General features: G+C 37.9%; 5 protein-coding genes across 5 annotated transcripts; all 5 read left to right on the top strand.

Annotated features, from left to right (window-relative positions):
• Positions 1-2,952: 2,952 nt before the first annotated feature.
• Positions 2,953-6,314, top strand: LOC134818354 (probable phosphorylase b kinase regulatory subunit alpha). The gene has a single exon (XM_063827866.1). The coding sequence runs from the start codon at positions 2,958-2,960 to the stop codon at positions 5,985-5,987; it is 3,030 nt and encodes a 1,009-aa protein (XP_063683936.1). The 5' UTR covers positions 2,953-2,957; the 3' UTR covers positions 5,988-6,314.
• Positions 6,315-6,515: 201 nt separating this feature from the next.
• Positions 6,516-13,767, top strand: LOC134817812 (ATP-dependent DNA helicase Q1-like). The gene is made up of 14 exons (XM_063827147.1): positions 6,516-6,677; positions 6,873-7,058; positions 7,262-7,411; positions 7,630-7,784; positions 7,942-8,060; positions 8,528-8,602; positions 8,853-8,990; positions 9,175-9,292; positions 10,024-10,128; positions 10,289-10,443; positions 10,863-11,061; positions 11,482-11,627; positions 11,990-12,130; positions 12,876-13,767. The coding sequence occupies exons 1-14, from the start codon at positions 6,516-6,518 to the stop codon at positions 12,986-12,988; spliced, it is 1,962 nt and encodes a 653-aa protein (XP_063683217.1). The 3' UTR covers positions 12,989-13,767.
• Position 13,768: 1 nt separating this feature from the next.
• LOC134817813 (synaptophysin-like protein 2) lies at positions 13,769-16,290 on the top strand. The gene is made up of 2 exons (XM_063827148.1): positions 13,769-13,915; positions 14,146-16,290. The coding sequence occupies exons 1-2, from the start codon at positions 13,771-13,773 to the stop codon at positions 14,871-14,873; spliced, it is 873 nt and encodes a 290-aa protein (XP_063683218.1). The 5' UTR covers positions 13,769-13,770; the 3' UTR covers positions 14,874-16,290.
• A 949-nt stretch (positions 16,291-17,239) lies between these two features.
• Positions 17,240-21,338, top strand: LOC134817938 (uncharacterized). Its single transcript, XM_063827312.1, has 3 exons — positions 17,240-17,659; positions 17,867-18,121; positions 20,865-21,338. Exons 1-3 carry the CDS (start codon positions 17,380-17,382, stop codon positions 21,005-21,007), a joined length of 678 nt encoding a protein of 225 aa, XP_063683382.1. The 5' UTR covers positions 17,240-17,379; the 3' UTR covers positions 21,008-21,338.
• Positions 18,269-18,930, top strand: LOC134818025 (putative lipoyltransferase 2, mitochondrial). The gene has a single exon (XM_063827435.1). It carries the CDS (start codon positions 18,277-18,279, stop codon positions 18,928-18,930), a length of 654 nt encoding a protein of 217 aa, XP_063683505.1. The 5' UTR covers positions 18,269-18,276.
• Positions 21,339-21,930: the final 592 nt, after the last annotated feature.

The following is a 21,930-nucleotide window of genomic DNA, read 5'->3' as shown; positions in this document are numbered from 1 at the left end:
TTAATTTATCGTCAACATAAAGGGCTACTCCAGTGCCCTTTTGTTTGTTAGGTGCTGTGTCCTGATAGTAACTATTATAACCGTCGAGCTGAAATAGATTGCTTAATTCTTTTCCAGTGTTGGTTTCAGCTAGGGCTATTACGGAGAATTTTGTTTTGTACCTACAGGTTTCAATGGCAAGGTTGTCAAAATTTGATTTATTTCCATCAATATTTTGAAAGAGAATAGATGATTGTTTCTTTACTTGGTTGCAGAGAATATTTGTAAGGTCAGATGCAGTGTATGAGTTACAATCATTTAAAGTATTTGAGATTTTGGTTGTGTATTCGTCTAGGTTGTTGTCGTCGTCGTCATTGTCAGTGAGTAGTTTAAATGGGTTGTATTTAACCTTGTCTAAATGGATACAACGAGTACAGTAAAACTCATTAGATTGGCTATTTGGATTTGATTTGCGATAGCATTTATGGTGCATTATGCAGTCACAGTGAAAACATTCAACTATTGTTTGGCCGATGACTATGTTCTTAGAACAGACAGGACATACCTCCTTAATGAGGGGAGTCATGGTTGGTAACCATCCACGTGACCCTGACTAGCAGCAGCAGGAACAACAGGACCAGTTTCTCTTCCAGCAGTCGCATCCCTGTAGGATCTATCGTCTACCCTTGTGGACCTCCTCTTCCTTTTGTCGATACCACCGTTAATCCTGAGAAGAACAGTGTTACGAATAAATTGACCTAACTTTGCTAGTCCCCTCCAGTTGAGGTGAAGGAAGTCCGGTTTTTGGTATTTGTTGAGGTCGCGAGAGAGAGAGCGGTCAAGGAGACCATCCCTATCACAGAACTCATCAAATCCATCCACATAACTGACACCAAAATTGGACGGGAGCAGCCTACATCGAATCAAACTGTTAAAGTATATAAGCTTTCTATTTAAATCAGCACGTTTAGAAGGAATTGTTGGACAAACATATACATGCACACCCGGATTAATAGATTGAATCTGGGCAATTTTTGAAACTAGATGGTTGTAGATTATATCAATATCGTTTTGGCTTTTTACATCTGTTTGTTTCAGGTCATTAACCCCACACAATATAACACAGTTTCTATAGCCACAGGACACATAAGGATCAATGCTATCGACAGTTGGGGCAAAGAATCGTTTTCCAGGAAGCCATTTGCCGAATGACTTGGCAGGATCAGAACCGAATTTCAGTCCGCCGGTGTTCGAGTCCCCAATGATACATGTAGCGTTTCTATTCAGGGAACTGACTGATCTCAATGTTATACTGTAGCGCAGCCCAGTTATCTCGCCTGCATCGATACGATGGTGGAACAGTGCTTGGCTACGACGAGTCATTACATATAATGATCCTGGGCCACATAGTTGCTTGTGCTCATCAATACCTGTACTAGCATCAGAGAAAGAAACATGACATGCAGTACCAAGAGAGACTGTAAAGATACTTGATTCCGGGTGGATAGAAGGCTCGTTATCAGAGTGTCTAGGCAAGGTGCTGCTTGTGCCGTCAAACCGATTCACCAAACAGCTGTTAACCTGAGGTTGGTCACCTGAACAAAACTCACTGTTGATTCTGTCGATGAGTTTTCTCAAGGGTGGTGGTATTGCCTTTGGTGTCTTGGACGACTTAGATCCAGGATAATCGTACCGTTCCCCATATGATAGGCAGGAGCGTTCGTTTTCAATTTTGAAGTCTGTGCTGCTCAAATCAAATAGGTCAACTAGTTCTTCCGCAGTCTTCTGATCTATAAAATCGTTTTTGAACAGTTCCACAGGTTTCTGCTCATGATGAGGTGGCTGCAAAAGGACAGGTGGTGCTGGAGGACGAGGATGCTGTGCAGGAGGTAGGTTGGGAGGAATGCAAGGACCAGGGTTATGCAATGGCTGTATAGAACTTATAGACTGTTTTAGTTCAGCAATGCCTGCAGCTACAGTGGGCTCATTTGCAGAAAGTGCGGTGAGTTGTTCTGAGATGCTCTTCAGAAACTGCTCAGATGAGTCTGTAGATGGGGATGATTCAGGGGAAGGTCTAGATGCTAAAAGTTTAAGGTCCCTCTGTAGTTCAGCAATGTTGGTATTTATTGATTCTAATGATTTGTCATGGAGCTTTATTTCATTATTTAGGCCATTAAGGGAGTTCTCTTTAAGAAGCAGGTGTTGAAGGTGAACGTCGAACTGGGAGAGAGTGTCAAGGTTCCTAGAGAACTGTTCGAAGTCAAATTTTTCAAGAGCTGAGCCTGCTGAGCTTGCTGATGCCACAAGTGCACTGACAGTTTCAAGATTCTTAACAGCTGTAGATGCTTCAAAATCTGAGTTGGCCTGTTGCAAAGCCCTTGTGTTCCTGCAGCTGTAACAAAATTCGTCTCTCTGTTTCTTCAGTGTTGATACTGGTGCCACGAAGCAGTATGGGCACAGCCATTCTACCATGGAGTTGATAGCTGACCTCGTTATACCTTTCATAGACAGGCAGTCCACATGCCACTCTTGATGACACTTAGAACAGTCAATGAGGTAAACTTTACCGTTAAAAGAGCGTTGACATGGACATTTCTTCTTGTCCCTATGTTTCCTGTTTACCTGATCTTCATTGTCCACTGTAGATTCGGCTAAAATGTTGCGAGACAAGCTATTAGATGTTTTAGGAGTACCTGAAGTCTTCCTAGAATTTGACGCCATTTTCAAATCAAATGTAAGTAATACTGACCAAATAGATCCGACTTGGGGTCGGCTCCCGTTAAGTGTTTTGTTTTGGAGGAGATTAGGACTTCAGAGTTGATGACCCTAGTAAAGTGTAGATGACCCTCAAATTATTTGTTATATAGTAGTGTTGAAAGTTATTAATTACAATATTCTGTCATACGATTGCTCTTACTAATATAATATAATACCTTAATACTAAGAATTTGAATGTAAAACGGGTACAATTGCAGTATATGTTACCGTGCAGAGAAAGATTGGTCTCAACTGAGAAATGTGGAGTTCAAGAAGACCTATTTTACTGGTATTCTCTTGCCAAGAAAAGTATTATTGAGCTGCAACATCCTGTTACTGGTCTTATTCCTGCTCATCCGGGTGCAGACACATGGGTTCGCGATTGCACTTACGCACTTCATTCCTTGTGGGCATTGTCATTAGCTTTTGAAAAGCAGCTCTCTGCGACTAATCGTAGTTTCTACCATGAATTGAAATTTCGAACCATAAAAGGCATGCGAGGTTTGTTACAATCATTGATGAATCAAAAAGATAAGGTCATGAAATTCAATGCCTCTCAATCATATTTGGATTGTTTGCATGCCAAATATGATACTAGCACAGGGCAACCCGTTGTTGGTGACGATGAATGGGGACACTTGCAGCTTGATGCAACATCTTTATATGTGTTGACTTTGGCTCAAATTACCTCATCAGGTTTCGTTATTGTGCAATCTCTTTCAGAGGTTGACTTTATTCAAAGCCTGGTATTGTACATACATTTTGCCTATCAGACCCCTGATTATGGTGTGTATGAGCGTGGTGACAAGAATAACCGTGGTATCAGGGAACTTAGTGCTTGTTCTGTTGGTATGACGAAAGCAGCTCTTTGCGCTATCAGGGGTCTTAACTTGTTTGGTGCACAGGGTGGAGCTCGATCAGTAATTTACGTGCCTCCTGACATGTCAAGACAGTGTAATAGAGTGCTTGAGGCAATCCTTCCTCGTAGTAGTAAAAGTAAAGAGATAGAGAGCTCGCTGTGGAGCATCATATCATATCCAGCCTTTGCCGTTGAAAAAGATATGCTTCTTGCTCAAACTAAAGATTCATTAAAAAGAAGCCTTGAAGGCCATTATGGATACAAACGATTTTTGCTTGATGGCTACAAGACAGCTGTGGAGGACAAGAATAGGCTTCATTATAACCTTGGAGAACTGAGAAACTTTGAGGGTATTGAGTGTGAGTGGCCGATATATTTCATCTATGAGTGGATTGATGAACTGTTCTCAAAAAACATGGAATCAGCAAACAATATAAAACTACATATTGAGAAACTTCAGGTGCCTGATGAGGATGGATATCCATTGGTCCCCGAATTTTACTTTGTCCCAAGTGAGAAGGTTGAAGAAGAAAAATCTTCAAATGGCTCTCAGGTTCGGCTTTGTGGTGGGAAAATCCCCTTTTTATGGGCCCAATCTTTGTTCATTGTTGCAGGGCTCTTGCAAAATGAATTTATCAGTCCTAGCAACATTGATCCACTAAACCGTAGACTGAGCATGTCCAAAAGAAACTCCTCGATTGTGCAGATAGTATTATTATCCGCAAATGAGAAGTGTCAATCCTTTGCAGATGAGCATGACATTCCTTGTTCTCCAGTACATGACTGTGGTGTAAAAATGGTCACCCCACAAGTTGTGGTTCAAATGTGGATTGATCTAGGCATGAAATCAAATGTCAAAACTGATATGACTAATTTACAGAGAGTGAGTTCACTACGTACAAGCGTTGTTTATCAGTTTAAAGATCAGTTCTTTTTATCTCTTCCAGAATACTCTCTTGGTGCTTCATTTTACAACAACTTAGACAATGAAATATTCATCCAGAAAACCATTGCCAGACTTTCATACCTATCATCTCAATGGTGCTTTCCAGGCAGGCCAATATTGATAATTTTCTTAACTCCTGAAAAATGTGCTGACAAATCAACTTCTCGCTTCCTTGATACATTGAAATCTGGCTCTTTCCAAGGTGTGCAAGTTAAACTATGTCACACTCAGACTGCTTTGGCAACATCTTTCAAACAGCTGCTGCCTACTGTCCCAGCTCTAGTACAAAAAGATAATGGAATTTTCATCTTAGGGACCTCTGAGGCAACAAATTTGTCTTTTTCTACCAAAACAAGCTCTCAAGAAACTACTGAAGATTGTGAGATCTATTCTGGTGCCGAGAAATTAATGCAACTGACAGGATCAACAGTATCAGAGAAGTGGAACTGTCTTAACAAGATTTACAAAGAAATGGGACATTTACCTGTTGGTTTGATTCCAGAGGTACAAAAACTTTACAAACTTGCATCTGAAGAGACATGCTGGTATGTATTACGACACTGTTCTGCCTTCTTACACAAAGTACATCCATCCATTAATGAAAGTGTTCTTCATATCTTGGTCACTCAAAGGCAAATTTCATTTGGGGAAGGTACAGATGAGGAAACAATATCACAACCTCTTCCACTTGCTGAGTTTCTTGATGTCATTGTACGACACAGTAAAAAGTGTAATGTCTTATTTTCCATCTACCAAGAATTGCTCAATTATTTGTCTCAACTTGCCCAGAAAAATCCAGCTCTATTCAAAGGCATATTGAGAATAAGAATAGATTTACTTGTGAAACTCATTGCTAAAGAAACATCTGGGGACGAGAAAGTGTTTGACAAAATGTGTGAGCTAAAACCCATTCGATTATATCAGCTAATTTTTAGCCTGCTCAGTGGAGGTATATCGGCAGGTGACGATGAGAAAGAGCTTACCTGGGAAAGAATACGATATATAGATGGGTCCTTAAACAGGCTTCCTAAAAACTTTCATCATAGTTTGTACGCTCTTATGAATGCAACATCTGGAATAGATCTTGGGGGCAACATCCTAAGATCTTTTCCCTTGACAGACGAAATGACTGCCGGTGAACCCCAATTTGCTATCAACATATCCACTTGGCTCGACAAAATCCCACAACCTCAGCTCCGTCAGTTGTATGTTGAAACAATCATGATTTTAGGCTCACTGCAGAAGATGATAAAGAAATTCCCTGATGTTATAGAACTTCATGCTATTTTGTATAAGGCTCATGGTACATTTGTATATGACTGTGTCAACCACAACTCAAGTTCGCTTTTATGTGGAATAAGTCAAGAATTTTATTTGACCCCACCCACTGGACAATATGGAACTTTGAACTATTTGGCCCAAGCTATTGCTCAGTTATATTATTAAATTTTCTGATTATACAATTCCTGATCATAATTGTTTATTTTTTTTGTATTAATTTAATTAGATTTATAATTATACTTTTTATCTTTTCAAAGATAGTACAATTGTACGACTTTAAGGGTTCAGATTCCATCATGGTACATTCATATTGAGTTGCATTGTTGACCAATGCTATTCTGAGTCCATAGTCAGATTTTTGATTTAAATTATAGAATGCTGATTTTTTTCAAAAATGTTTGTTTTTTTTTAATTTTAAGAATTTTTTATCACTGCTGTCATTCCTGAACATGATAAAGATAGTAATAGGTCATTATATTACCAAAAACATATTCAGTGAGCTTTAGTATTTATTTTATTTGCTGCCATTCCCAAAGAAAAAGTTAAAATTGGGCTGGTAATGTATACAAATTTATCAGATGAAGTCATGAAAGTATATTATTTGAAGTGATTAGAAGTGATATCCTATTTTCTTTAAAAATTACCATTAAATGTTTTATAGAAGAATCGTGTTGACATTCCAACCCTCTAGCTATGCCACCCGATGAAGTAGTTGTTATAAAAAGTGAAGATGAGTTTGAAGATGACAGTGGTGATGAGTTTGAAGATGACAGCGATGATGAAATGGAGCTTGCACTACTTGATTCTAACCTCGCTCAAATACAGACTAAAATAGATAACCTGGTCGATCAGAAGGTTTGTGAAATTTTACACTTTAACCATCTAGAAAATGAATTCTGTTAGTTGTGCACGATACGTTCTATAATTGTATTTACTGTAGCAGTTTTCCTCTTTTTAATGATCAAACTTTTCCCACTATCGTCTTCAGCTCTTAATATATGAAGCTATGTCTATGTTAAGGTTATAAAATAAAAGCTTTTAATCTGAAAGGAAACAATCCTGGCAAAGAAGGGTGTGGTGCTGGGCAGAATGAAAGAAAAAAAGTGTCGTCAAACCTCGCGAGAGATCGCTTCTCAACGAGCTAAGACAAACATCATTGCCCCATTGATGGTGGAAAAGCTCAAGAAACTAGCTAACGAGAACTTTGGTATCAAGGATTTCCGTCCTTTACAGCTTGTAAGTTACAAGATAACAATATGTATGATGATGAGCTTAATGAAAATTCAATCTAACCCCTCAACAATTTCTAAAATGTGTTTAGAATACGATTTCGATACCTTTAAACCAGTTCTACTAGGTAGCAGCCAGCAGGTAAACTTAAGTTATAAATTAGCCTTGAATTACCCTAACACCCTAAATTACGCTGCATACCCCCGCAGGAGACTATGTTGATGACACTGCGAGGAGAAGACTGTATCCTGATAATGCCCACCGGAGGGGGGAAGAGTCTGACGTTCCAATTACCAGCTTTAGCAGCTCCAGGGGTCTCTGTTGTGGTTTCTCCTCTCATATCCCTCATGGAGGATCAGGTTGGCACAGCAATATAATATGTTCGAGTTCTCGTTTTTGAGGAGCAATTTTTATAATTTTTCCTATTGATGAGAGAAAGAGTAGAAATTAATAATTATTATAAGTTATCTATCTAGATAACTTAAAATAATTATTAATTTCTACGAAACATAGATAATCTATGTTTCGTCCATGTGTTCGCTTGTTATTAATGAACCTAAATAGTAAATATTGGTAGGTGTCAGGGCTGAAGAAGCAAGGACTTGATGTCGCCATGATAACTGGTTCAACTCCTCAAGATGAACAATCTCTGATCCTCAAAAAAATGTCTGACCCTAACTCCAAACTTAAACTTGTTTACGTTACACCTGAGAAAATATCCAAAGCAAAAAGGTGAATATTTTGACTATCACATTAACACCACATAGTTTATAATCGTCATGAGTATACTAAATGGTTTCTGCACCCTAATTTTCACGATAGGACCCCGGTTCAATATTGAAGTTTTATAAAGTTTGTAAAACCAGACAAAGGTTTACGACAAATGAAGGTTTCAGAGTGCTATGGAGAAAAGCTATGAAGCAGGTCTGCTTGCTAGAATTGTTATAGATGAAGTGCACTGTGTGAGCCAATGGGGACACGACTTCAGACCTGATTATAAGATACTTGGTTAGTGGTTCTTGTTATTCTGCGCTTTATTATATTATGTATTTTTAAGGGTATTTGAAGTGAATAATGCATAGGCCTGCCCAGAATTAACGCTATGTTCAAGTATGATCTGCAATCAGACCACAAAATTGTCAGTACGTTGACGTGTAGATTCTAATAGGGATAGTGTCCTCCCTGTTTCATTTGTTTGAAGGGTCAATATTTTGTTCTATTTTTAGTTTCTGAACATGAATTGACACCCTAGCTATAGTCTTTGTCAAGTTATTGAATCGAAGGTCATGCTGCTTTGCCTTAATAGCAGTAGCTATTTTTAGAGCCTTGTAAACTATTTTTAGAACCTTATATCAGCTTTTATATAGTACGGTATGCTTCCGTCGGTTCGTGACTACTGACTAATATTTGTTATACTTCACACCACCTTTACGCGATTTAAACGTATTCAACACACTTAACACATTTTCTCGCAGGAACTCTAAAGAGACAATATCCCAACACCCCGATTCTTGGTCTGACAGCTACTGCAACAGATAAAGTTCTCGCTGGTACCCTTACCTTGTCTGATCTCTTATCTTAGAATATTTATCATTTCTTATTGTCCTAACCCTTCAACAACGCTTAGACTTCTACTAGAACACTAGCGTACACACTGCTACTAGCCATGTAAATGTAATAGTTGTAATTTTTGTGCAGGTTGTGTAATTTGTGTAGCCGTTAAATTCATTTTATTGGCTCAATGAGTTGCAATGAAATATCACAGTTGTATTACTATCAATAACATTCTTTTATTTCCAGATGTACTGAGTGTACTACATTTGAACCACTGTAAACCTCTGAGAGCTGGGTTTAACAGATCTAACCTTGTGTATGAAGTACAACAGAAAGGAAGCAACCCTCAGGCTGTTGCCGACCAAATTGCTGATATGATTAAAGGTACAATTAAACATTCTAAACATAAATTCAAATAACATTATATTACTTGTCATCTGCCGACTGCCAGCCCTTGGAGCCGCAAATTTAATTCCAGGAAAAAATTACTAAATTAATTAGAACTTGCTTTATTTTGTAATTAACGTCATGATATTGACAGTTTAATTGATCATGTCCTGTCTGTCAGGAAGGTTTGCTGGTCAGAGTGGTCTGATCTACTGCTTCTCAAGAAACGACTGTGAGATAGTGATGAGCAGTCTCGCTAAGTTAAACTTGAAGGTGGATTATTACCATGCTGCTCTGAGGTAGGAATCTGAACAAAACGAAGGGGATTCTTTTTCAAAATGGCGAAAACTGTTGTGATCCCCTGCCCCCCCCCCCCCCCCCCCCCCTCTCCCACTTTAGTATCCTGTAGAGATTATCAATGAGACAATGACGTCAGTAGTGATGTCAGTTATATGATATATCTGTTGATTTAAAATACCGCGTTACGCCGTTACATGCGTCATAAACAAAAATGATGTATGGCCGGCTCTAGGATTTAAACTTTAGGTTCAGTATTGTGGTGGTTAACTTCCATGAACAATAAAGTTATTAGTGATGACAGTCATGACAACAGTAAACAGTCAATGTGTTGATGTAACCATTTTGAGAGTACGCCAAATATAGATACAGGGTGGCCCATGATTAAGTACGAGCTGTACAACGGGACGAGAGGTAGAACGGGACGAGAGATAGAACGGGACGAGAGGTAGAACGGGACGAGAGGGGGTAGAACTCAAATCAATTGCATTACCCGCAAAGTTTTGGGCCACTCTGTAGCGATCAATTGTTGGCCACTAGTATGTAAAAATAACTTTAAACTAATTACAACACTAAAAATCTATTACATTTATTGAGAATTATGTAATGTATCGTGATGGAAATATTTTAAGCGGGCATATCCTGTCCAAACCCAGGATGCACGACGTGAAGAATTTGTTTTAACTTTGTATGAAAAGCATCAATACTGAACGTTAACGAATTAATCTCACAGTGTAGCTGAACGCAAGGTAATACACCACAAGTGGCTACGGAATGAGCTACAGTGTATAGTTGCTACAGTCGCCTTTGGTATGGGAATTGATAAGAAGGACGTGAGGTACTATTCTAAATTTAATCTAGACTGGGCCAGTCCTATTGTCAAGTCAAATTAACCCATAATAGCTTTAATTAAAATACCAAACACGTTTTAATCACAATTTCGCTCTTAAATTCTTTCCTTCGTCCTTGATTTTAAATTTAAATTCTGAACTCCCCAGGTTTATAATCCACCACACTATAAGTAAGAGTATAGAGAACTACTACCAAGAGAGTGGCAGGGCAGGGAGGGATGGTCTAACTGCACATTGTGTACTCTTGTTTACACCATCCGATCTCTTCAAGATAACAACCATGACCTGTCAGGAAATATCTGGTTGGTTGTTTGTAGTTTAGTAGGTCGGGATTCAAAAGATTAAGTAAGCAAGTATTTATTGATTTTACTACACATTACACTGTCATTTACACTGTTATTTAACCAGCGCAATCGGTAAATCAATTGATTATAATATAAGGTAAATAGATTTTTGGTTATCAATTTAAGTTAATTTGGAGGGTGTATAACTCTGGCCCTATGCGTTATCAGCACCTGATAACAGTTTGTAAAAAGTGCTAGAAGTAAATTAGTTTCTAACCACCGATAATTCAGTAAGACAGCATGTGGCATGCTTCATATCCCCAATGAGCTTACGTGTTTGCAGAACGGAGATTGGAAAAACCGATCAATCTAGACGTGCATATTTAAGCAAGTTGATCCTATAATCACTAATCAGCCATATAATTTGACCTGTTCAGGTACTGGTAAAGCGTACGAGATGTTGGGGTACGCAATAAGCACTGAATGCAGACGCGCTGCACTTGCATGTCACTTCGGTGAGGATGTGGGCGCTGCACAGTGCAAGAAAATGTGCGACAACTGCAAGAGTGATGTAGAAATTGTCAAGAAAGATATGACGTTCTATGTTCAGGAGCTTCTTAATGTCCTTGACAAAAAGTGAGTCACTTTTTTTATTTATTGCAATGCGATTACGTTACAGATCAAAATATGTAATTATACATTAACAATTGAATTACATTTGGTGGTGGGTAATGACCGAATGTAATTGGTCGTGAGTCGAAACTTTGTGTTACTATGTATACAAACATTTGCATTCCTAAATAAGAATTGTGTGTTTACACGAATTCCGATGTTCTTATTCTATAGATCTTGATAGATGTAAGATTCTAAGACACTGCTTCTATGAACTTGCACTTTAGATTGTTCTATTTGGGTTTGCAAAAAGATTTGTTATTAATTGGCAAATGTTATCTTTTCTTTGCGACTTAGTAAGATCTTTAGAAATATCTTGGCTCCGTTTTGTATATCGTGAAGATGGTAATATCGAAATATGCATAATGCATCTACACAATTCAGAGACAAAGACTTGACGTTTGCGATGATAATATCAGAATGGAAGAGTAAGCGATCAGCAAAGACAAAGAAAGTAGTAAACACTTACCTTGATAAGATAATAGTCCACTGTTTGCACGAAGGAGTTTTAAAAGAGAAATTCAAAGCTGGTGAGTAACTCCGATCTTTTAGAGATCTTTTAGAGATCTTTTAGAGATCTTTTAGAGATCTTTTAGAGATCTTTTAGAGTTATAAACACATAAATCTCTTGTGTTATAAACACAGTGTACTTTAGTTATTATCCACGTGCCAGATTAATTGCTGAGATGTGTGAAATGAGATTGATCTGAAAGTTCGTTGTTCCCCTCTGTCAGTTTTTAATGTAGAAGATCAAATTGTGTGTTAAAAGATAAACCTTGTAATTTTCTGGGTAGAGCTATTCAGTCCAATACTATCATTACAGTTTAATTAAGCATAGCGATAACTTTTACACTGTTTAGTATGTTATTTTAAAATATTTCCTTGTGTTCAGGAATGTATAAACCGTTCTCGTACTGCGAAGAAGGAATGTACGCTCGTGCTGTGAAGCACGGAACTAAAAAAGTCTACATGAACATTCCTCATTCACATTCCCCTCAGTTCGTAGCTACTTCTGAAACTCAGTCTGTTTTAGGTAAGAATCTTTTATTCTGATTCAAAACCCGATTTACCATTTCATACTGCGCTGCCTATTTTTATCCTCCCAAAATGTGCTAAGGACGGAGGTTTTACTCTACTAGCTTTTTAATATCAAGACGAACTGTCTGCTATGCATTATAATAAGTAATTACGTATAGAAGTGTGCAAATCACAATAATTGTCTCATTATCTGATCACGAGACCTTAAATGTCGTGTCCCCCTTGTATTTCGTCACTACTGATAACTATGTCTCCTGTCGACAAGAATCCTCCCAACTACTTTGGCAGATGTTCTTGGTGTTCATGTAATGTGTTGTTTTGACAGATGTTAAACATCCCGAAATGTCATTGTTGTAGGTACTTCGATACTGAAAACAATAATGCAACTGTCACTGAAGCCTCGCAGTAGTTTAGTTAAACTAAATGGAACATCAGTGCAAGTGTAATCTGAGCACAGCCGTACTTTGCAGAACTGCAGACCTTTCAGCAGTTATTCCGCTTTGTTCTTGTCGTTGTGATCTTGTTTTGTTTTCACTTTTCAATGTAAGAAGGGTTTAGATTATTGGTTTGTTCAACTATGTTGTGTTGCACTCCATACGGTTATAGTTAAATTCTATTGTAAATTGTCAATTGATGATCATTTCGTAATATAATACAATCAATGATATAATTTATTCTTGTTATTCGATCGTTCTAATGTAAATTGTCTCTATTTGCTAATTTGTGGTTTTTTTTTTCAGCGATAGCACCCGAAAACAAGGCTCCTACTCACAAGATATTGACAAAATCCAAAGCTAAATCTACGTCAACAAAGAAACGAAAAGCAATAGTATTTGATAGTGACAGCGACTGAAATCGTTCAAAACACTTTTTAATTTTTTTAATAAAATTATTTAATTTATTACTCATTGTGTTTTATCTAATTTATACTTTTTAACAATGTTGGGAATGTTGACCAGCTGCTAAATATTCTGAATTTTTGCCCCGTTTTTAATCAGCAGTTTGTAACATGAATCAAGTAAGATTTCTTTTTCTACAAGCTCCAACAATACCGCAAGTAATTTGACTTTTTTAGTACATGAGTTGCCATATGTCGAGCAGCAGCCACTAGTGACATTAGTTCCAGTACACAGTGTACAATATTGTACACAGTGTACAATATTGTATTCCCAGTGTGCACTGCTGTAGTTGCTAGCATTATCATGATCTCTTTTGTGGACCAATTAGCAGCGAGATTCGCCACTCGCCGTTCTTATTGTACCATTTTGAAGACATTTCACTGTCAAAATCTTTGTTTTGTTGTTTGACGCTATGATGAAAAGATTTGTGTGCGTTGAATATTTTGAATTATATATCAGGAGTTTTATTCGATATGTTGTAAAATGTTGATGATTTATCTACTGTAACGTGCGTGCTTGTGCTTGCCACCGGACCAAAATTTGTTGATGTATTTTACTTTGGGAAGTCAATTAGTTTTTTGTGAAATCTGTATGAACTTTAAACATTAATTTGAAATTTGAACACATATTCAAATCGTGAACACTGATCTGAAACTAGAAAAATTAGACCATAATTGTTAAAACATAGACATTTTATTTTAATATAATATTGTAGCTTGTATCTTGTGTTTGTAGGATGGACGTGGACCGGCTAAACGCAACAAAGAACGAGATATTGGCGGAGCTCCACAAAGATGTCTTTCTTACTCCCAAAGGAATGATGAAGTTCGTTCAGTTGTTTGTGGTGATATGCGCGTTTGCTATGACAACCAGTGCAAAAGGTGGGTTCACAATTCACATCTTTTCTAGCATTTTCTTTTGCATATTCTCATAATATTTATATTATTCTATGCGACACGTGAACTAGTATTCAAATTATCAATTTCGCTACCCCTCTGAATGGGCTGAAGGAGGATATGTAACATATTATGCAGATTGCTGATGCTACTTTCAATATGTTTAATGATAATAATAACGCTAAAATAAGTTAGATAACACGACCACTGTCCAGGTGAGTCGACTCTCTTGATAAAAGCAGCAGGCAAGCTAAAAAACGATGTAGAAGGAGTCCTCGTTACCAAATACCCCTTCTCGAAATACGACTGGAACCACAACTACGATAACGAAAACGAAAGCAAAGATCACGCTTACAAGGACATGATGTTCAAAGATGGGTTCCAATCTGAATCTCAATTTTATGTGTTCGTGGGTGTGATGTCCTTCCTTTATACCCTTGCAGCTATCATCAGTTATGCTTTCTACAAGAAGTTTGAGAAGATGAGCGACCACTTTGCAATCTATTTCACCAAGGTGGATTTGATCTCGACAGTCGTGCTGACCTTCTTTTGGTTTCTCTCCACGACGCTGTGGAGCGCTGGGTTCAGCGCGCTGCGCAACGACCTCAACCCGCCCTCTGATTACGTCTCGTTGATAGCGCGCATAAGAATAGAGGTAGGCGATGATAAAGTCTGCGAAAACTTCAGTTGTCTCACTACCGACTCCTGGAGTAAGCTATACGGCAGCGTGGTGTTCGGGTATCTCTGTATCTTCCTTTACGGAGTCAACTGTTGGTATTGTTTCAAGGATACAGAATGGCATGCGGAGCCGGAGAAGTTGGTTGGAGGAGTGCTGCAGATCCGGACAGACAGCGCCGGACCTGGACCCGCTGCTGACATGCAGGATGTTAACTTGGAGGTGGGCGGCACTGATAGTGCTACCATTCAACCTGGCGCTATTTAGATTGGAACGTTAGTAAAATAGTATGATCACGTGATGTGCATTAAGTGGACAGCACGTTCAATGCGCGGTGAGCTGCGCGCGGTGAGCTGCGCACGGTAAGCTGCGCACGGTGAGCTGCGCGCGGTGAGCTGCGCGCGGTGAGCTGCGCGCGGTGAGCTGCGCGCGGTGAGCTGCGCACGGTGAGCTACGCGCGGTGAACTGCACGTGGTGAATTGACAAGCTCTGATGTTCAGTTCTGTACAGATTATTTCTCAATCTATTGGTGTGTAATTAAAGTTTATAGTACATTTTGAGATTATGCATTCGTTTGATTTGGTTTGACATGCGATTCATAATTTCTTTATTTTGGATTGTATTGAATCTCAGAAACCTGATCATGATGTTTATGTTATTTTCTAATATACAGTTTGTCAGATATTTGGTCACAGCTTATGATTCTCATAATTCTTATTAATGTGATAACCATTATATATCTATTTATCCTTAGATTTGGCTATTCTTTTGGCAATATTTACGGCCGCCATTTAAAAGGAAAAAATATGATTTTACTCATGGTACTTATTTTTAAATTTATCAGATTTAATCGATATCTCATGACTTATGCCTGCTATCATAATTATCATTGAAATAATATTATCTTAATATAATATTGTATGTTCATACTTCATAGAGAACTTTCCTTTCATAGCACCATCTTTTACGGGAGAAGACTCAAAATTGGAAATGATGATTATTGAAAAAATAACATGTTTTAGAGCATAAATCTAGGGGCTATAATTTGGTGCCATTCATCGTGTGCTAAGTGCTTGTTTATATCCCGATCAAATATTGCGATAAGTTTTGATTGATATAATATTGTATTTCTAGGATTAAATATTTGTGCTTTTTGGAAGTTTGAAAGCTGTTTAGTAGCCAGTTCAGCTTTGCTAACAGCTTTTTTTGCAGTGCTATTTTTGCAATCTTAGATTTGATTAGAAGACATTAGAAACAGTGCGAGAACCTCTAAAGTCTTAGTTCTCAGTTCAGGTTTTCTTAGAAAGTAGGACGTTAAGTTTTACTGCCGCACTATGAACTCGATTACAGATTTCATTCGATATATATAAACTTGTTTCACGTATATTATACAGGTAACATGTATCTGGTATACCCACACTTAAATGTATCGAGTGCACTTGCAATTTGGAGGATCGAGTTTCTGTGAGATTCAGCATTTTAGAGCTTAAATTTGTCTCGATTTGTAAATAAAAGTATTAGAATTGATGCCTCACGCCATTCTGGGATTAAGTGCTCGACCTTATGAATTTTGTACTGCCCTGAATGATAACGTTAAAATATGTTAAAAGTAAAAATATTATGTACTTTAATGAATCTATGATTTGAAAGTTTGAAGTTGAATTTATTCACTGAAATATCGTACCTTGCTGTTTTCTTGCATTACAAAACACCTTCTAAAAACAATGGCTTTCTGAGATTTGCTGGGTTTGCAGTACCAATCGGGGAACAAAAGACAGTCTCTTCCGAAGAATAGATCACGTGATGAAGTTGCAACGTACGTGTTTTATTTGATGCTGTGCAATTATTGAAATTAACAATCTTGTTGATTGCACCAAGCGCGGCGGTACCTTTTACAGTAGAGAGTCACTCCAGGAAACATGGTAATACCTGAACAATTTATGTGCTGCATAGTATAGAAGTGTCACGTTTAACAATGGTTACAGAAAATTCTAAAGACCCATATCCAAAAAATTTTTAATTTCCTACATTCTCAATTTTTTCGTTTTCTGTGGCCCGCTCGCTTCGCTCGCATAAAAAGTCTTTGTATTCGCGCGGTTCAAAGATTTTTCATGGCGGATTCCAGATTCTCAATTTTACTTTTTTAGGGCCCGGAATGCTTTTTAATAGATAATCCTAGGTTACTTTTGGGGGCGAAGCCCCCGAAAATTTTGGAAATTTAAACTAGATTTGGCCTCCTGGAACGAATCTGACAATGGAGAACGATTTTAGCTGCTCTTTCATTTAAATTCCTACTGAAATATTATCGAAAATTCTCAGAGTTGGCTCTCGAATTTCCTACTTTTTGTCAAAAATTTCCTACTTTTAAAAATTTCCTACATTCTTAGAATGCGAGAATGCGGGTTTTTGGATATGGGTCTAAAGAGCTGTGAGATTAAATTGGCCCCAGATATGATAAAATTGGGCCTAGAGAAAATTGGGCCCAGATGAAATAAAGCCCTTGGATCGTAATGCAGTAGCGTATAATGTTCAGTGTTCTTAAAAAGGAGGAATAAAGAAAGTTGCTTTGTTTTCATTCAACATTACAATGAGTTAATACAGGCTAAAGCTATAGTTAATTTCATCACAGAATGTAAGACGCTGATTCAGATACCACCGACAATCACATCACCTCATCTCACCTGTACCTCACACCCTCCATACCTCATCTCACCTGTACTTCACACCCTCTATACCTCATCTCACCTGTACCTCAAACCCTCCATACCTCATCATGCCGGGACACCGTAAGTCCCTGAAACCAGACACCAAGAAACAAACCCAACAAAAAAAGGAAGCCGAGAACCCTGAAACCAACATCAACTCCACGGATATGCCTGAGGATGGAGACGATGCGTTCCTATCTCCGGAGGAATCTAATTGGTCAGATCAGATGGGGTCATGTGACCAGGATGAGTCAGGGTGTGGAGCGTGTACTCAGCTCCTCAAGGGGTCTATCACTACCTTCATGACTAGTGATAAGTTTCTGGAGAAGTACCCGGAGAGGATTGAGGGTAGGTAGTGGAGTTTAGTTTAATCTATGCTTCATAATTATAGGAGTAGCTTTATTTCTTCGCTCGTAACACTAACGTTATTGTGCTGTAATCAGAGATAATTTCAAACGTTGTAGTCTAATCATCTATAAAAACATTAATAACTGATTTAATGATATCCATTTAAACAAAGTTAAATAAAACTTCACGTCACCCTCTCCCTCCCAGGATTCAACCTGTACGACTACCACAATGACGGGTACATAAACAGTGATGACCTGGGGAGTGCCCTCGCTGCAGTGGGTTACATTGTGTCAGAGGGCGAACTAGCTGTAGTGAGCGAGCACCTCAACATAAACCGTGGAACTGACCTTCACTTCAGCACCTTTACTGCTGTTATAGCTCACCAGATAATGGCGTGTAGTGACGCACAGATCATGGATGCGTTCAGGATGTTCGATAAGGAGGGCCGAGGAACTATTGGTACGTATTGGAAATAGATTTAGTGTCTGGAAAGGCAATGATGAATGAATAGAACATCACATTGATTATCCAATATTGTATTGATTATATTTTGTATTATATTCTAAGATCTCGATATAAACTTATGACATGGTGTTTGCTAGCTCACAAGGTACATGGCAACGAACAAGTTAGTAAAGTTAGTTAAGATCCCTGGACTACTCCGCTACAGTGAGGGTCTCAAACTTCAACATAGACTGTGGACTCTGTCCAAAGATCACCGTCTCAACTATCTTATCCTATGTGAGCACAGTCCAGTTTACACGTTTGGGAAGAGACAATCACAAGGTGATCTCTCAATTGAGATAGGAAGACTCCAGGGACTTGGTGCAGAATGTCATACCACGCCGCGCGGTGGACTCACTACATTCCACGGGCCCGGACAGTTGGTGTGCTACCCTATATTGAACCTGAGGAACTTTAAATCAAGTGCTAAATGGTACATTAACCAGCTGGAAGAACTCGTTATCTCCACGTGTGGTGAAATGGGGGTGAGCGCTGCGCGGTGTGAGCACGTGGGGATCTGGGTGGGAGCCAACAAGGTGTGTGCGCTTGGTGTCAATATCCGGACCCGCTGTACCACACACGGGTTAGCACTGAACTGTAGCACGGACCTGGACTGGTTCGAGAGTATAGTGCCGTGTGGTATTGAGGGGAGAGGGGTCACGAGTTTGTCACGTGAGAAGGGGAGGGAGGTGGGGGTGGAGGGAGTTAGTGAGGTTATGGTGAGGGAGTTTCAAACGATCATGGAATGTACCGTCGTCAAGTGAGGGGTTTCAAAGAGATTTTTATAACCTATGTTGCGTTGAAACCATCAGCTTTTTGAATAAATGTTTTTTACATTGCAGTAGAGAGCTAGAGTTCAGACCTTATTTGCATTTTATTATGTTTTTATGTATTATGTTATGCTCAGGGTTGCCGGGGGACCTTAAAAACCTTAAAAAACCTTAAAAACCTTAAAAACGGCAATTTTGGGCAAAAAACCTTAAAAAAGACGTGAAAAACGGGCAAATTTTCGGGTTTTTAAGGTTTTTTAAGGTTCCATACCTAAATTATACCTAGCTTGATGTTAGATCTAAATGGATTTTCCGGATTAGTAAAAATTTTTGAAATTATACCTACCTTGATGTAGATCTGATTGGATTTTCTGAATTTATACTTAGTTCGGTGTAGATCTGATTGGATATTCTGAAATTATACCTAGCTCTGTGTAGACCTGATAAGATTTTCTGAAATTATAACTAGCTCGGTGTAGATCTGATTGGATGTTCTGAAATTATACCTAGCTCGGTGTAGATCTAATTGGGTTTTTCTGAAATTATACCTAGCTTGTTGTAGATCTAATTGGGTTTTTCTGAAATTATACCTAGCTTGTTGTAGATCTAATTGGGTTTTTCTGAAATTATACCTAGCTTGTTGTAGATCTAATTGGGTTTTTCTGAAATTATACCTAGCTTGTTGTAGATCTAATTGGGGTTTTCTGAAATTATACCTAGCTTGTTGTAGATCTAATTGGGGTTTTCTGAAAATATACCTAGCTCGGTGTAGATCTAATTGGGTTTTTCTGAAATTATACCTAGCTTGTTGTAGATCTAATTGGGTTTTTCTGAAATTATACCTAGCTTGTTGTAGATCTAATTGGGTTTTTCTGAAATTATACCTAGCTTGTTGTAGATCTAATTGGGGTTTTCTGAAATTATACCTAGCTTGTTGTAGATCTAATTGGGTTCCTGAAAATATACCTAGCTCGGTGTAGATCTAATTGGGTTTTTCTGAAATTATGCTTAGCTCGGTGTAGATCTAATTGGGTTTTTCTGAAATTATACCTAGCTTGTTGTATATCTAATTGGGTTTTTCTGAAATTATACCTAGCTTGTTGTAGATCTAATTGGGTTTTTCTGAAATTATACCTAGCTTGTTGTAGATCTAATTGGGTTTTTCTGAAATTATACCTAGCTTGTTGTAGATCTAATTGGGTTTTTCTGAAATTATACCTAGCTTGTTGTAGATCTAATTGGGGTTTTCTGAAATTATACCTAGCTTGTTGTAGGTCTAATTGGGTTCCTGAAAATATACCTAGCTCGGTGTAGATCTAATTGGGTTTTTCTGAAATTATACCTAGCTCGGTGTAGATCTAATTGGGTTTTTCTGAAATTATACCTAGCTTGTTGTAGATCTAATTGGGTTTTTCTGAAATTATACCTAGCTTGTTGTAGATCTAATTGGGTTTTTCTGGAATTATACCTAGCTTGTTGTAGATCTAATTGGGGTTTTCTGAAATTATACTTTCCCCCTTTAGATATGATTGCAATTTCTGTATCGGAAAACCTTGAAAAACCTTAAATTTGCACCTTTATTGCATTACGTTTGTCCAAATTTTCGCCCTGTGGACCTTAAAAAACCTTGAATTTAACTGTTTTGGACCTTAAAAATGGGTCAAAAGGGGCCTTAAAAGACGTGAAAAAACCTTAAAAATGACTCTCAAAAATGCCGGCAACCCTGGACTTATGCTGTTGTAAGGATATTTGTGAAATTGTTATGTTACATTTTTTTAAATTCTAAGAATATTTACGTGTCATTATTTGTCTGAACGTATTTTGAATATACTTGAGATTTGCTTCAAAGTTTTTTAAACTTGACCTCATCCAATTTAATTTATAATAACACTTGACCCACTCTTCCCGTCTAACCTCCTTTTCCCCAGATGCAAAGGAGTTAAAGCACATAACAACAGTATTAGGAGTACAAACGGATGAGGAGCAGATAGATGATATGGTTAGAGAGGTTGATGTTGACGGAGACGGGGATATCGACTTCCAAGAGTTCGTTATGATGATCAGAAAATGAGGGATTTTATACCCAATTTTTGGGGTAGGCGATATGTGACTTAAATCTTCTGTAAATTTTGTAACGTTTTATTTGTGATATTTTGGGGTTCGTACCAGTTTAAACACTGGACTTGTAAAATGCGGTACGAGATTTTATTTAGGTTGCTTGCTTACACATTTCATAATTGTTCTATTATATTTCAGTGGAAATTAAGCATGTACGTGACTGAATGATATGTGACTAATTAAAATTGTATGGGGAGCGTTAAAAAATAACTGAGTTGTTTTAGCTAAATTTGCTAATGCTCTAATGTCCCTGTCATGGTTATGTAAGAAATGCTGACAAACATTTTATACCTTACAAGACTTTTTCATAACGTACGAAATGCGACGGTTTTCCCGAAATTTCGCCATATTTTCGGACCGCCAAAATTTCGGTCGTCGTAATAGAATCCGTCGCATTATTTTTAGCTTATTTCAATAATTGTGGCTTCATCGATTCATTTTGTTCTTGAAAAGTTAGTGATATGATGGTGGGACAAATAAACACAATATTCCATGATGAATTTAATGTCAAGTAATACGTTTTAAATTTACAATAAATTACATTTATGTGCTAACATAAACGTCTTATAAGAGACTAAGTCAAGATGAACAATTTAATACCAAACTCAATAAGTGAAACTGAAAGAGTCGAGCCGGACTCCTTAGAGGAAGATGAAGAAATCGATTTATAAGTTTCATTTTGTTTCAACATGATTTTACCGATTTTTAGAAAATTTTGAATTTCCTTTGTGTCAGAAAACAAAATGATGAAAAATACCCTTATTTTCTGTGACGTCCGAAATGTGACGGTTTTTGTTCAATTTCGCCATATTTTCGGACCGCCAAAATTTCGGTCGTCGCAAATTGGTCCGCCACAAAAATGTCTTGTAAGGTATT

This window comes from Bolinopsis microptera, chromosome 7 (assembly GCF_026151205.1).
Source record: "Bolinopsis microptera isolate Bmic1 chromosome 7, MBARI_Bmic_1.0, whole genome shotgun sequence".
In the NCBI taxonomy this organism is placed as follows: domain Eukaryota; kingdom Metazoa; phylum Ctenophora; class Tentaculata; order Lobata; family Bolinopsidae; genus Bolinopsis; species Bolinopsis microptera.
This window is presented reverse-complemented; position numbering and strand designations above follow the sequence as displayed.

Bases quoted from the DNA above. Each gene is read 5' to 3' on its own strand.
- LOC134817813 (XM_063827148.1), top strand. From the start codon at position 13,771: ATGGACGTGGACCGGCTAAACGCAACAAAGAACGAGATATTGGCGGAG. The intron at 13,916-14,145 runs GTGGGTTCACAA...ACCACTGTCCAG, and splicing joins TATGACAACCAGTGCAAAAG to GTGAGTCGACTCTCTTGATA.
- LOC134817812 (XM_063827147.1), top strand. From the start codon at position 6,516: ATGCCACCCGATGAAGTAGTTGTTATAAAAAGTGAAGATGAGTTTGAA. The intron at 10,444-10,862 runs GTTGGTTGTTTG...TGACCTGTTCAG, and splicing joins GACCTGTCAGGAAATATCTG to GTACTGGTAAAGCGTACGAG. The intron at 11,062-11,481 runs GTGAGTCACTTT...TACACAATTCAG, and splicing joins CTTAATGTCCTTGACAAAAA to AGACAAAGACTTGACGTTTG.
- LOC134818025 (XM_063827435.1), top strand. From the start codon at position 18,277: ATGGCAACGAACAAGTTAGTAAAGTTAGTTAAGATCCCTGGACTACTC.
- LOC134818354 (XM_063827866.1), top strand. From the start codon at position 2,958: ATGTTACCGTGCAGAGAAAGATTGGTCTCAACTGAGAAATGTGGAGTT.
- LOC134817938 (XM_063827312.1), top strand. From the start codon at position 17,380: ATGCCGGGACACCGTAAGTCCCTGAAACCAGACACCAAGAAACAAACC. The intron at 17,660-17,866 runs GTAGGTAGTGGA...TCTCCCTCCCAG, and splicing joins GTACCCGGAGAGGATTGAGG to GATTCAACCTGTACGACTAC. The intron at 18,122-20,864 runs GTACGTATTGGA...CCTTTTCCCCAG, and splicing joins GGAGGGCCGAGGAACTATTG to ATGCAAAGGAGTTAAAGCAC.